The sequence below is a fragment of the Gossypium arboreum genome, chromosome 11, assembly GCF_025698485.1.
Source record: "Gossypium arboreum isolate Shixiya-1 chromosome 11, ASM2569848v2, whole genome shotgun sequence".
Classification (NCBI taxonomy): Eukaryota; Viridiplantae; Streptophyta; class Magnoliopsida; order Malvales; family Malvaceae; genus Gossypium; species Gossypium arboreum.
This window is the reverse complement of record NC_069080.1, coordinates 7,044,197-7,059,311: the sequence shown is the minus strand read 5'-3', so window position 1 is coordinate 7,059,311 and position 15,115 is coordinate 7,044,197. Positions and strand designations below refer to the sequence as shown.

Here is a 15,115-nt window from a genome sequence, read left to right as displayed (position 1 = left end):
AAATTGAATGAAATTTTCAATTTAAGATCGAATGAAAATCGGGGAAATGGTAAATTACCAAAATGCCCCTGAATCTTGATATTTCTGTAATTTTGCTAGGTAAGTTCGTGTAACTTGAATTATATTCTTAAATGCTTGAAATGTATGTTATTGATGTAAAGATGATTTGAAAGTTCATTGTATGAAAATTTATGAAACATTTATATATTTGATAAAAAGGGGAAGAAATCCCGGTTGAATGAAAGGAAATTTCAATGGATCTCTGAAAAGAAATTGACGGTAAAAAGGATCTAGCCCGGACGGGTGATCCTATCCTGATATAGCCCTCCCGAAGAATATGTAAAAAATAGATTTAGCCGGATGGGTAATCCAATTAGGGTCTCAATTTAGCTCGGACTGTAATTCGATCCTAGCTCATTAGAGTAATTGTCGCTTGTGATTTAGCTCGACCGGTAATCCCGATAATACTCTATGAGTTTATATTACAGGGGATTTAGCCTGGACTGGTAATCCCGATAATACTCTATGAGTTTATATTACAGGGGATTTAGCCTGGACTGGTAATCCCACTGTAAGGATGAGGTTTGCGGGAGTGTGCTCTCTGAAATGAAATGTGTAAGATCATGGTTGAAAGATACCATGACAACCTGATATGAAATGTGTAAGACCATAGTTGAAAGATACTATGGCAACGTAACATGAAATGAATAAGACCATGGTTGAAAGATACCATGGCAACATGACGGGAAAACAAATAAGACCATGGTTGAAAGATACCATGGCAACATGACAGAAAACTAGTAAAACCATAGTTGAAAGATACTATGGCATCATGTCGAAGATAAATAAGATCGTGGAAGAGAGACGCCAAGATATCTGCTGAACAACTAATATTCAGGTAATATATACCAGATGACAAATGATTATATGAATTGGTTATACAAAATGGTTGTGTGAAATGTTTACAAGAATTGGTCATATGGAAATATATGTACAAAATAGTTGTATGAAATAATTAAGAAGATAGATAAATGAAATAAGTATAGGTACATGGAATTTAATTTATGTTAAGTTTAATACGAACTATTACCTAAATAAATATACATAAAATATAAGGAAATGATGGTGCATGAAATATTGATATAACAAAATGAATGATATATGCTTATGAAGAAACAAGAAGAGAATAATATATTTTGTGACATGTACATATATAATTATCTTTGATATGTTAATACAAGGAAATTATGTAAGTTGAGACTATTTTTAAACTCAAGTGTGATATGTTGAGGAAATAGGTATATCAATGTTGAATTTATATAAAATATGTGCAAGTATACTAACAATGTTGTTGTTTGACGCTTAGACAAGTGCCAAGCTATTGATTGAATGGTAACATGTTTAATTATAAGAAGCATTGAAATGGCAAGTACTTAGATGAAAATATAATTTAAGATTTTGCGAAATTTTTTTTTATGATCCCGATTTTATTCCGGTTGGTTTCTAATGTATGTTTTGGGCTTCGAGGGCCCAATAGAGAGACATTATAATTATTTTCAAAATATGAATAATAAATGACTCAGAATTATCTGAAAATATTCAGTAAACTCCGGTAATGCCTCGTACCCTATTTCGACAATGGATACGGGTAGGGGGTGTTACAATAATACTACCCGGCCATTTCACTCATTCAGTTAAACCAAACAATGGAATAAAATTGTTGCGTTGAATAAGGTATGAATGGGATAGCCATTCATGCCAACCAAACGCATTGTTAGGGTATTTAAATTTGTTAGCTTTGATGTCCCAAACTTTTGATATAGCAACATTTAATATAAAATATTATTTATATCTCTTAAGTCATTTGATAAAAATAATTATTGAAAATTTTATTAAACATTTCAAAAACTTGAAAAAGTACTCAAAAACATGTTTGAAATGTGTTTTAATTTATTTAAATGTCTTTTGAGTCAATCCAAAATATTTTTAAGTGTTTTAAACTAAAATTGCACAAGTTTAGGAAGTTGCATTGATATTAGGAGGAAGTTTTACTCATAGAAGTATGTCAGTGAGCACCTCAAGCATTCCTCCAAACTTCGACCGATACTTAAGGGGACTTCTATCGACATAAGTCCACTGGACTTCTACCGATACAAGTTTACTTCTACCCATACATCTCGTGAGTTGAATCGATACAAGTCTATTTACAATGCTTCCACTGATTGTAAACGATCACACATTTTTTCCTTGTTATATCTACACATCAAGAACAATTTAAAATACAATAGATGAATATCTGAGTAAATAAATCAAAAGAAAAACCTTCAATTGTTTATTTTCTTCATTTTCTCTTGTACACATTCATTGATAGCTTATTATAATATCTTTTATCACTATCAAATCATGTATTTAGAGTTTCAAATTTACACATGCCCACTATAGGTTTATTGTTAGTTTGCTCATTACTTCTTCGTTGTAAATAGCACACTTAAGGAACTAAGAGCAATGTTCTATTTTAACTTAGAAAAAAAGATAGGAATTATAAATGTTATACATTTTTCTTAAAATGTAATAATTCAAGTGCAGCGAATTGGGAAATCCTTGGTTAAATTATATCAAGGCAGTAGGGGTAGACACTTGGGGTCAAACCACTATAAATTGAATTATTCAAAATTTTTTCCATTTTCTTATCATTTAGGAAAGTTTGTAGAAATTTTTAAAATACCAATTCACCATCTCTTGATATTTTTGAACCTAAAAAATTATATATAACTACATAAAGTTTTAACTGGAAAATTAACAAATTAACTATTTAGACTACTTAAAAATATTATAAAAATATAAAGACCCAATAAAGTTTAAATTTAAAATATATAGATTATATATTAAATTTAAGCATATTAGAGGAACAAATGTGAAATTTAACCATTATTATAAAGAAAAAGAAGAAAAGAACCAGAGTAATATATTATTAAAAAATATTTATATTAACTATTTGTAGTAACTAATAATATAATAAAAATATAAAGACGAAATTATGATACAATATTAAATCGCATAATAGATAGACCACATTTCTATAATGAAAAAAGAAATGGTGCGACACCAATTTAAAAAGGAAATTGGCAGCTTGATACTTCTTTAAGAATGAGGCATATAACAGTTTGTTTCTTTTTACGAGGAAAATCTAAATTTGTAATTATACAATTTATTTAAATTAGTAAACATGTCAAAAACACACATATCAAACATATCCCTTAACAGTATTTCTTAAAATGTACCTCATTAATTATACTATTATTTTCTATCACTTCACTTATAAATTATGGTGGATAAAATTGAATATTATTTATAATATTTTTTTATCAGTTTAACCATAAATTAGGGTTAAATAAGCATATGTGAACATTATTTATTATTAGTTCGGATTTAGGAAGTTTAAAAACGGTGCAAATAAAACGTAGGGAATCCAGTTTTCTATTTAACACACCAAATTTAAGTTATTTGCTTAATAAGATTTACAATTTAATCTGCATAAGATTTGAGCTCGCATTACCATTTATGCATGGGTGATTGAAGGACATGATTGATACTATACAAATATATTGGGATTTAATTAGAACATTTTGGAGTCCAGCGATGAGTTTAAAATGCGAACCATAATTCGAGGATGTGAAGTGCAATTAATCCCAGAAAAATCGAGAAATGAATTCCGAAAGGGGAAAAAATTACGGAGGCAGCCGCAGCAAAGCAAAGGGCAAGAAAACAAGAGAGACAGAGAGGGAGCACCTTGAGGGGCTCGTGTTTCTCCCTTTCGTATTCAGAAACCCTAGTTTTTCTCCGTCTTCAGCCCTACGTCACCTGCTTCTCATCCTTCATATCCGCTTAATCCAGCCTCGTTTTCCTTTTTCACTTCTCCAAGAAAACGGCCGCCATTTCCTCCTCCGACCTGCAACCCCCTCCCCTTTATTTCTCAATTCTAGGTTCTCACTCTCCCCGCAGTGCAAGCTTGAACTTTTTAACCATTAATAGCCATTGGAATTTGGGTGGTGAAAAATAATAACAATAAATAAAAGCTATGTACAGTCATAGAGATCGAGGAGGAGGGTCTTCGAAATCGGAGCTTGTTGGAGGACCGTTTGATCGGAAGCGATTAAACGATGTGCTGGACAAGCATCTAGAGAAGTCGTCTCCATCCACTTCGAGGGGCTTCAACAGAAAAGACAAAGAAAGATCCTCCGTTCCTTCAACTTCCACTGGTAAAGCCCAGCTTGACCATCGTGATTCACGCACTGCACCTCTCTCCAAAGCCAAATGTGATGGTTAGTTACTTGCCTGTCACTTTCTTTTGATTAATTTGTGACGAATCGTATGTTGCTGAGGATGTATTGACATATTTTCGAGTTAATTTGATTTGGTAGGATCTAGGTTTTTAAGAATTTGTTGGCAGCTCCGAGGTGATATGTTGGTGTATTTGTATCTGAAAAGTGTTTAAATACTAATTCCTTTGTTAAGTATGATTATTTGCAGAATTTCGTACTTAGCCTCATCCATTTACAAAGTGCATTTTTAAAGCCCAATTATTGGGATCTTGGCCTACTGAAAGTAGGTTTTATTTCATTATACTTCTATGTAGTTTCATTTTTCCTTCTTGATATGTTTTTCCTAAGACAAGGCATAGACTATCAAGGTCATCAATCATGATTGATAAGAAAACTATTAAACGTAAGGTTCTTCTCAGTTATCTGTTAATGTTGTCCTTGATTGCAGAGGAGTCTGAAACAGATAGTGAAGAATCAGATGTTAGTGGTTCTGATGGAGATGACACATCTTGGATCTCATGGTTTTGCAATTTGCGCGGCAATGAGTTTTTCTGTGAAGTTGATGATGACTACATCCAAGATGATTTTAATCTTTGTGGGTTGAGCAGTCAAGTTCCGTACTATGACTATGCGCTCGATTTAATATTGGATGTTGAATCTTCCCATGGTAAGCACTTTTGTAATGCAGTAATATGAAATTATGAATTTTGATTGATTTGATATTCACTCATAGAGATGATATTATTTTCCAAATTCAAACCAGTCTTTAACAGATTTCTTTGCCTCTTTGATTCATAAGTCCATAAGTATGCTATTTTGGGCCTTCATGAGGATTTTCGCCAGGAAAGAATTTAAAATGGTGGATAAAAGTTTTTTTGGGAGGCATTCAAATTTATTTTGGTTGTTTGGTTACTTATGGCCCACATTAAGACGAATGTTGACTGACTCTGTAACTTGCTGAATGTTAATCTGATTATATGCCATTACCCATTACTAGACTTGTTATATGTCTTATCTTCTGACTGGGACTTGTATAGTAGTCTATTAGTAGAATGCACAACCTTATTTGATTTTCTGTTTTTCTCATTGTCAAAAGCCTTTTTTACTATACTTTTGAATTTTTGCTATTGCTGCAGAATCTGAACACCAGATATGTCACTCTGAGTGCATTTAGGAAACATATTATTGCAGTTGTTTCAAAGCTTGTGTTTCAAATAGCATTTTTGACCATGTAGTTTGCATTTATAATGCTATTATCTATATCTACCTACTTTTTTTCTGCTTTTTATTGTTTATATGCATCATCCCTGTGGTGTACTGAGGGTACTGTTGTTTATATGAACTCGTCAATCATCCATGCACATTGACTCTTGCTCTTAAGTAGACATCTTTTGGGTTTTATAGGTGATATGTTCACTGAAGAACAGAATGAATTGGTTGAATCGGCAGCTGAGATGTTGTATGGTCTTATACATGTCCGTTACATATTAACTAGCAAGGGAATGTCTGCTATGGTAAAATTGCTGTTATTTATTCAGTATTTTCTTTTGCTCTCTGTTGACTTTGTCATATCTTGTTTACAAAGTTACTTGCAACTTCTGTTTCAGTTGGAGAAATACAAAAACTATGATTTTGGGAGATGCCCAAGAGCTTTCTGCTGTGGACAACATTGTCTTCCAGTTGGCCAGTCAGATATTCCTCGTTCAAGTACTGTGAAAATCTACTGTCCAAAATGTGAAGATACATATTATCCTCGATCCAAGTATCAAGGCAGTATCCTTTTTAATTTCATCTGCAACTTTACAGGCTTTTAATGGAGAATAACAAATTTACTTGTTTTAGAACTAAAATACCTATAGATTGACTTCTTAACTATATTACGCTTGCTTGGGACATCTGACGGACATCCTATTTACATCTTATTGAAATCGGTCATTCTTGTGTTTTGAACTGCCTTCCTTGTCCTTGCATATCAATTTTGCCCCCAAGTAGTAAAGCTATGAAATTGCTTATAATTTGAATGGATTATCATCAGATCTCGTAGATCATATTAGGCCTCATTTTGATCATTTTCTAGAGGATTAGGAGGGTGATTGGTGACTTGTGCTAATTCTATCATGGGAATCATTATTGGCTTTATTTGGATGTATGTATTTCAGTGCGTGCTTTGCCTAAATGAAATTGGCTTTTTATCACATTCTGTATCTATATTTGATGATGGATTTTGTGGGACTGGTCCGGTGCGTATTTTAGCGGGAGAAATCCTATAATTTTCCTTTGTTGCTATGTTTGCATTTTGTCTATGCAGTGTGAATATATCCGCTGCTCCATCCCAAAAATTATGAAACCGCTAGGATTTTGTAGAATCTTAAAGTTTCAAGGAATTTCTTGGATGAATGGACATTATGAAGTTATGAGATGCTAGGTACCCGTGCTTGTGAAATGCACTTTAACAATATCTCTGGGTTGGTGGAACCAAGCAATTGGTATGACTTGTTAGTTATTCCTATTTGCTTTTAACCATATCATGGATGTTATTACTTTTGTTTTACAGCTTAATTTTCTTTGACATTAACAAGATATTGATGGAGCATATTTTGGAACAACATTTCCACATCTTTTTCTAATGACATATGGACACCTAATGCCACAAAAGCCAACCCAAAACTACATCCCAAGAGTTTTTGGCTTCAAGATCCATAAGCCCTGATGTGATACAGTAACTGCAAGCAGTATGTAAGTTGAGCTGAGATCCCCTATAGTCGGATGGACAGTAGCAGGCAATTTTCACATAGCCTGATGATTCTTTCACTGCCGTGGATGCCCTAACATGCAGGAAGTGAAGTGCAGAGAAAAAGAATTGGTAGGAGGATTTAAATGGCAATGAAACATGGCCCTGTTAGTTGAGCACAAATATTTATGTATCTACCCTAGAATTTATTAATGAATTGAACAGAGCATTTGTAAGCGTGTTTCTTTTATCGTGGGTTGAGGATTGTTCTGAATGTATTCCCTAAAGATAGCTATATTCAGTTGCAGGTGTAGTAGCCCCATGTTTTTGAGCAACGTGTTTTCTTTCTTTATTGTGCATTTGCACTGCAGTAGTAATGGTAAGGTAAACCCTTACCATCCTAGACTATAGAGTAGGTATGAATTTTGGTTTTCCCCTGACCGCGTGGACAAACAATCGTTCCTTCATTGCGTAACTTATGTGTTGGTCGCTTGCTGCTTCCTGGCAACATACTCCTACCCTACGTACATGGCAGGCTCATGTTATCCCTCGGCGCTGCAGCGTGCATAAACTCACCATCTTTGAAAAATATGGAATAATCAAAAGATACCGTCAAAGAGTCATATGAATTACAATTTGCATTGTATTTTGTTTTTGAATAATTCATGATTTACAACAAATAATATCCTTTCCAGGTGAAACAAAGTGGGGAAAAAAGTAGTCATTTTACAAAATGATTTCCTCTTCAATATAATAATCAATTGGTTGGAAATTCGGGTGGTTTTGTTTGTTTGCCTGATGGTGCCGAGAAACCAAAAACGACTGCATTTTGCGTTATGGAAAGATGAAGGCTGGACAAGATTATCCAACTTTTTCAACACGTGGGTTCCTCAGTCATATTTTCACTACCTCTTAAAAATTATGTTATCCAGAACAACAAAAGCATTTATATTCAAGTTTTCAACTCAATTCTACCCCTTAATCATAAGTGAAATAACAAAAGGACATTGATCTCAAGTTTAATCTTGAATAACCCTTAATTGTTTTTATTTTTTTATTTTTTTTTATTTCTCATTTCTTTTTGGTTTGAAGGTTGGTTAACCACATGATGAAAAGCATGTAGCAGTATTGGGGAAAAAGAAATGCTATTGTAGCAGTATAAGTAGGCATGTCATTTTCAAATAGTCTGGAAACATATGGTAATTTTCTTTTTGGAATTATAGGTCCCAACTCCCAAAAGAAGAACTATTTGTACTTAACTTGATCAAAGCTTTCGGCTGATTCATACAATTCAATTTTATTGTGATACTGATATTTCCTTTTCCATTCTAAAACAATATATCCACCAAAAAACCCTTTTCTTCTTCATCATCATCATTCATTCAATCTCATGCCATCAACCCCCCTTTTTTTTTTTTTTCAAATTATAAATTCATCTAGACTCTTATTATTCGTTCATACTTTTCAAAACGTATGTCCATACTCCATTCCACAACATTCAAAATAAGGATGTTTCTATTTATATATTATGATGGCGGCGAAAATGCAAAATAGTTCTGCTCTGTTTGGATTAGGCCCAATTACAGACAAAGGCATTCTTTTTAAATAAATTGGGTGAAGCCACGTTGGATTCATGTTATTGGTAGGTTTAAACCTTTGTCAGGCTTCCCACATTTCCTTCATTTTATTTCAAGTTACAAATAGGATTTTTTTAGATTTTTAAAATTGTTCTCATTGAATTTAATTTTTAGCTTTTATATTAATTTTGGGATTTTATTTCCAAAATAAATGCTGTTGAAGTAAATAAAATAATCAATAATTTTATATAATTTTTAAAATTATTTTAAATACAAATTTTATATTATAAAAATTAAAATTAAATAGAGAATAAATTCGATTTAATTCAATCTTATAAACCAGAAACATTGCAAATATCATCGATTCAGTTTTGATTTCTTAAATTTATTTTTACTTATCAATTATAAAAATATATATTTAAAAATTATAATCAAAATTAATGATTATAAAATACAATCAAGAAATTTGAACATAAATCACATAATTAAATAAGACAAATTTAAATGGAAAAATCCATACATAAATTGAGGATACGTTATGCTTTAAAATTGAAAACTATTTAGAAATCAAGATTCAACGAAATTATATTATTACCTTAAAAAAAAACAAAACCATATTTGTGTGCTTCTCACTCAAGCCAATGTATTAGTTTAATTAAAAGAATGAAACCAATCGTCAAACCCAAAGTAATCGTTTTTTTCTTCCTCTGATTTAGTCAACAAAAGTAAAATAATAAAATAAATAAATAAATATAGGAGAAAATAATTAGAAATTTTAAAAATTCAAAGTCGGTTTAGAAATAATTTCGTGACTGAGTATGTTTAACATATTTTTTAAAAAATATTGAACAAATTACATTTTAAAAATAAAAATATTAAATTAATATATATTATGGCATTAAGATTGTCGTAACAGAAAAAAAAAAGAAAAAAGAAGAACATTTATAGGGTAAGAGGGATGAAATTCAAAGGAAAAATAAGAAAGTGTGTAATGGTTTAAAAGGATGGATTAGCATAATAAATAAATTCCACGCAAGCATTGCTCTTTTAAAAAAGGATTATAAGATAATACATAAAAGGAAAACATTTTCTCCAAGAGAGGCTTTTTCTAGATTGAAAAAAGAGAAAATCACTCCACTGCACACAAACAAAGGGAAAACCCAGGAAAAGAAATATTTGAAATTTTATTCCATTTGATTGAAAGCAAAATAATTTTTTTTCTTTTAGAGAAAAAGGGTGAGTTTCGGGGAAGTTGTTTTTCACGTATTTAATGCATCAGAAGAAATCGGAAGTTCAGATCGGAAAAGAAAGCAGCGGCGTCTCTTCCGATTTTAATCCTAAACCTTCAACGGTTCATCACCACCACCACCACCAACATCATCATCATAATCTTCCATCTCATCACCTGCAACATTTTAATTACCATCATAGTGTGTATCAGCTTTCCGATACAACAGCGACGCCAATTTCCGTTTTCCCTCAGATAGTTATCCAGAACCCTCCCCAAAATGACGCAATTGCGCCTGCTTCTTCATCACCTTCTTCTTCTTCTTCTTCGCCGACGCCTTACAAGAGACCCCTTTTGACCCAAACGCCTTCTCTCACAAAAACCCCGACCTTGTACCGTTTTACGTCGCCCCCTCATTTCAGTTCCCCTAATGCCGCTTCCTTTTTTTCCTTCTCCATTGCTGCTAAATCTTTCCTTTATCGGATTCTCCGTCGTTTCAAGCAATTGCGCTGTCTCCGGGTTCATCTACGCTTAATCCTCCTTCTATCTCTCCCTTTTTTCTATTTCCTAGTTTCACATCCAAGCCACTCCTTTTTACTTGACTTCCTATCCGCTTTCGCTTTCTCCGCTGCACTGCTTTTTTCCCTTAACCTCGCTCTCCCTCGACTTCCTTCTATTCGTTTGTTCTTAGCCCGTTCTTTTCCAATTAAGCTCAAGCCATCATCTTCGCTCTCAAGGTCTCATTTGCCTGTTTTTTGGTCAATTGGGTCTCGACCAAAATCTGAAAAGCGAGCGAATTCGGGGTGTTGGGTTCAGGTTTATAGCAACGGAGATGTTTATGAAGGGGAGTTTCATAAGGGAAAATGTTCAGGGAGCGGCGTTTATTACTATTATTTGAGTGGACGATACGAGGGGGACTGGGTGGACGGCAAGTATGATGGCTATGGGGTGGAAACGTGGGCTAGAGGAAGCCGGTATCGTGGGCAGTATAAGCAGGGCCTTAGGCATGGATTTGGGGTTTATAGGTTCTACACTGGGGATGTTTATGCAGGTGAGTGGTCTAATGGGCAGGGTCATGGCTGTGGAATCCATACTTGTGAGGATGGAAGTCGATATGTTGGGGAATTCAAATGGGGAGTCAAGCATGGACTTGGACGTTACCATTTTAGGTAACATAAAGATCGGTTTGATTTGTTTCTATTTTACATCTTTCTGGTTTATGCTATGAATAATTTTCCTGTTTCTAATTGTTGCTTTAGTTATCAATTGATGATTTTGAGATTCACTCTTATTTTGCCATGGTTCTTGCTGTCGGAATATGCATGTAGGTTCTGTATGATCTTTTCTTCATAATGCTTTATTGTACTACCATTTGTTGAGAAGTAATATAAGGGTGTAGAGATTAGAAATTGGTATTGGTTTTGTTGCATGATCACCCTATATTGTTGGATCTGATTGAGAACCCTTTTGTTTGCTTGAATAGTAGATAGGTTTCATCTAAATGAAGGTCAAGCAATGTACAGAAAGTGTAGTATGATTACGTTTAAATGAACCTTTGCAATGTGAGGAGTGCTTTTTACTTCTAAAGAATATCCAGCTATCTGCTTCATGATCGTTGTTTAGTATTTAATATACTATTTTTTATTTGAATCTTTTGATTTCCTCTTTTTAGGAATGGAGATACATATGCTGGGGAATATTTTGCAGACAAGATGCACGGATTTGGTGTCTATTGTTTTGCAAATGGCCATTGCTACGAGGGTGCTTGGCATGAGGGTAGGAGACAAGGGCTTGGAATGTATACATTTAGAAATGGGGAAGCCCAATCTGGTCATTGGCAAAATGGAGTTCTTAATGTCCCAAGCACACAGAACTCTACGTATCCAGTATCACCTGTAGCTGTTTATCATTCAAAAGTACTAAATGCAGTGCAGGTACTTTGACTTCTCTAATTTTAACTTTTAATCCTTTTTAAAATATCAATGAAGAGGTATTTGGTGTTGTAGGGAATAGTCTTTTACTTTGCTTGTCATTGATTTGGATAGTCCCATCTTATGGTCTTCTCAGCTGTTTGATTTGGCATGGCAAGGAAATATTTGCATGTTCTTGGGTGATTATTATGTGAAATATCAGGGTGCAAACCTAGTATTGGATAAATTGATGAGCCACTTTTTGCAATTTAAAAGTACCAAGAGGAGCCCAAGTTTTAGAACCCTAGCTTGTAAAATGCATACAAGAGAGGCATAATACTCGTTAAAATTTGATTATTGCAAAAATTTTCCTTGGCTTGTTTTGTGGTTAAGAATTATGCTTTGCAATGAAACGCATTTCATGATTGTTACAGTCACCATCATTTTTCTGTGACATCGCAAATCATGAAACACTGAAATGACTGGTCAAGACTGATTTTATGTATATAATCATTGGTATGATACGCAGGAGGCTCGAAGGGCAGCAGAGAAAGCTTATGATGTGGCCAAGGTAGATGAGAGAGTGAACAAGGCAGTTGCTGCAGCTAATAGAGCAGCAAATGCAGCAAGAGTAATAGCGGTTAAAGCAGTGCAAAAGCAAATGCATCATACTAATAACAATGACAACATTCCCATTCCCATTCCTATCATGTGAGACTAACAACGGCTCATTTAGTTTTGAAAATACATGAGATAGCGGCGAGAGGATGGTGGTTTGTGGGACTTTATCAAATAGGTTTGTGTTTTTATACTGTTATCTCCTTACAGTCCTCGGTGTTTGGTCAAGAGGCTGTAAATTTAACATGCCTGGCATGGGAGAAGAGATGGCTTTAAAAGAAATTATTATTGTAAGAGCTGGGAAGAATGCCCTAGCATACAAAGAGGAAGACAAAGAGCTGAAGATGGTGATGGCACCATCCATATTTGTGGTTTAGTTATATCTGCTTTTCCTACAGTTTTGTAAAGATGAGGTAGATGATGATCATGATGTAATAATATGTAAGTGGTGGTATTGGTACGCAAGTCTGGTGAAACCTCATCCAATCTCGGTGTTTGTTGTGAACTTCGATTGATTTGATTTTGCGATGAAGAAAATCATGCATGTTTTCTCATCTTTTCTGTTCTTTTGAGTGAGAGAGTCGTACTATTAAAATTTGCTACTTTAGGTTAAATCCGTAGTTTACCTCTTTAGTTGTCACTTTAACTTGTATTCTGTTACGAAGATTGACAGCAAATCCTATGGTGGTACTCTGTCTTTCAATTTGAGATGCGGTGGGTATAAATTTAAAAATTAATTTTTAAAAAAAATATAAATTAAATTTAAAAAGTATTATTTTTTTGGACAAATTCAATGCCAATCTCATAGTGATATGTGGTGAACATAAATTAAAAAATTAATTTTTTAAAATATAAATTTTTGTACAAGTTCAGAACTGACCATCCAGCAGAGGAGCATCATCCATCTTCACTGTATGTTTAATTGTTTATCATATTGTTAGAATTGCAATTTAATTCATCCTAGTGCTTTACTGAGTTTGTGTCACTTTTAACCGGCTTATTAATTCAATTAAAAAAATTACAGAAATACACTTCTGTAATTAAAATTAGTTATATTATTCGAATATTCAATTATTTTAGTTTTCTTATTTTAACAAAACCAACAAAAATATGCATATAACAAGATTCAAACCCATGTCAAATAGATTAATAAACTCTTCAACTTACCACTCAACCAAAAATTTATTTTAATATATTTTTTACATTTTTATTTTAATATGCATAATTTATTATCTCCATCTTGTATATATTAATAATGTTGTTAATTGAGTTGGTGTTACAAGTCAACTCGACACTAACTCACAATTGATGACAATGTTATGATAAATAATTGTAGTGCATTTAGTATTGTTATTTTGAGGTATGTATGTTGTTAATTTTGTGTTATTGTGATTAATTAGTTTCAAACCATAGTTTCATTGTTTATTTGTATGTTATTTTTAAACACATTTGTATTTTAAATCTGTAATTTCCATGTGCATGTCACAAGGCTAGAACTTCAATATGGCAAATTGGTGATCTTAGACGATTTATTTATTTCAAACTTGCCTAAGTTAGCCAAATACTCGCAAGATGAGAATTCATAGAAAAATTATGTAAGGCACCGAAAAATATAGCGGAAACAACTCGAAACAAAAGAGCAACGAGAGAACTAAAAAGTCACAAGAAAACAATGTAGATAAGGTGTTTGAATAAATGCTCTGAATATATTTTTTTAACTCAATAATCAAATACAATGGGATGATTACAATGCCTTTATTTATAGTTGAGAACCTTCAAATCCAATGGTACAAATTGAATTATATCAACAACTAAGATTAATGTCTATCTACAATATGAGAATCCTAAGGAATTTAAACTCTATACAAATTTACCTCTTAGAATTTACATTAATTACTTTAGTAACTCTAGTTTTACTAGAATGTTTCACTGGGCCACAAAGGCTTCAAATAGATGGGTTTCTCCATGGATTTCACGAATCGTGTCAGTTTAAGTGGGTCAAATGAGCCTCATTTAATCAATTGACCTCCATGGGATGTTCTGTGCTCAAGGGTCTCAGATTTTGATCTGCGGCCCATGACATTCTCCCCCATCATTCTCACAACACCCTCATCACGTCCTCAAAATGAAATTGGTTCAACTCATCTCAAAACTGCTTTAATGCCTCGGTTGACTCCCAACTAGTCTCTCTGTCGAGAATAGCCCACACTTGAAGTAATTCATGATATGAGAATAGGGAGAAGATTGTTCAGTTGAAAATCGAGAATGTCTAAGTTTCGTCTCGCTCAAAGCACATGTATTATTTCGAGAAAAATTTTATTGTTATAAATATAACAAATCGACTTGATTTTCAAAATTTGTGTTTTTCTATTCTACAAAAAAAAAATCATTTTCAAATTGATTTTTTTCCATAGTTGCTCGCACTTATAACTCATCCAATGACACATTATTAACTTTCAAGTCTTGATAAATGTTAAAAATAACATGTTTTAACCTCATTCTTAACACGTTTTTTGGTGACTATTCGATGTTAATTGTACATTTTATACTCCTAATCCTTTAAATTCATATTTTAATACTTAATAGAACAATTGAGAACAAAAGGAGAGAAAATTGGAGCGTTGGAGCAAGTTGAAGGAGCCACACGGGCTACACCTTTTCACATGGCCAGATAACACGATTGTGTGAGTTACATGGGCATGTGGTAAACCGTGTCAAATTCATAGGAT

General features: G+C 33.2%; 2 protein-coding genes across 2 annotated transcripts; both read left to right on the top strand.

Annotated features, from left to right (window-relative positions):
• Window positions 1-3,440: 3,440 nt before the first annotated feature.
• On the top strand, window positions 3,441-7,388 carry LOC108459309 (putative casein kinase II subunit beta-4). The gene is made up of 5 exons (XM_017758665.2): window positions 3,441-4,322; window positions 4,771-4,989; window positions 5,727-5,836; window positions 5,930-6,095; window positions 6,902-7,388. Exons 1-5 carry the CDS (start codon window positions 4,079-4,081, stop codon window positions 7,030-7,032), a joined length of 870 nt encoding a protein of 289 aa, XP_017614154.1. The 5' UTR covers window positions 3,441-4,078; the 3' UTR covers window positions 7,033-7,388.
• Window positions 7,389-9,673: 2,285 nt separating this feature from the next.
• On the top strand, window positions 9,674-13,155 carry LOC108459305 (uncharacterized). Its single transcript, XM_017758658.2, has 3 exons — window positions 9,674-11,027; window positions 11,531-11,792; window positions 12,298-13,155. Exons 1-3 carry the CDS (start codon window positions 9,901-9,903, stop codon window positions 12,481-12,483), a joined length of 1,575 nt encoding a protein of 524 aa, XP_017614147.1. The 5' UTR covers window positions 9,674-9,900; the 3' UTR covers window positions 12,484-13,155.
• The last annotated feature ends 1,960 nt before the right edge of the window (window positions 13,156-15,115 follow it).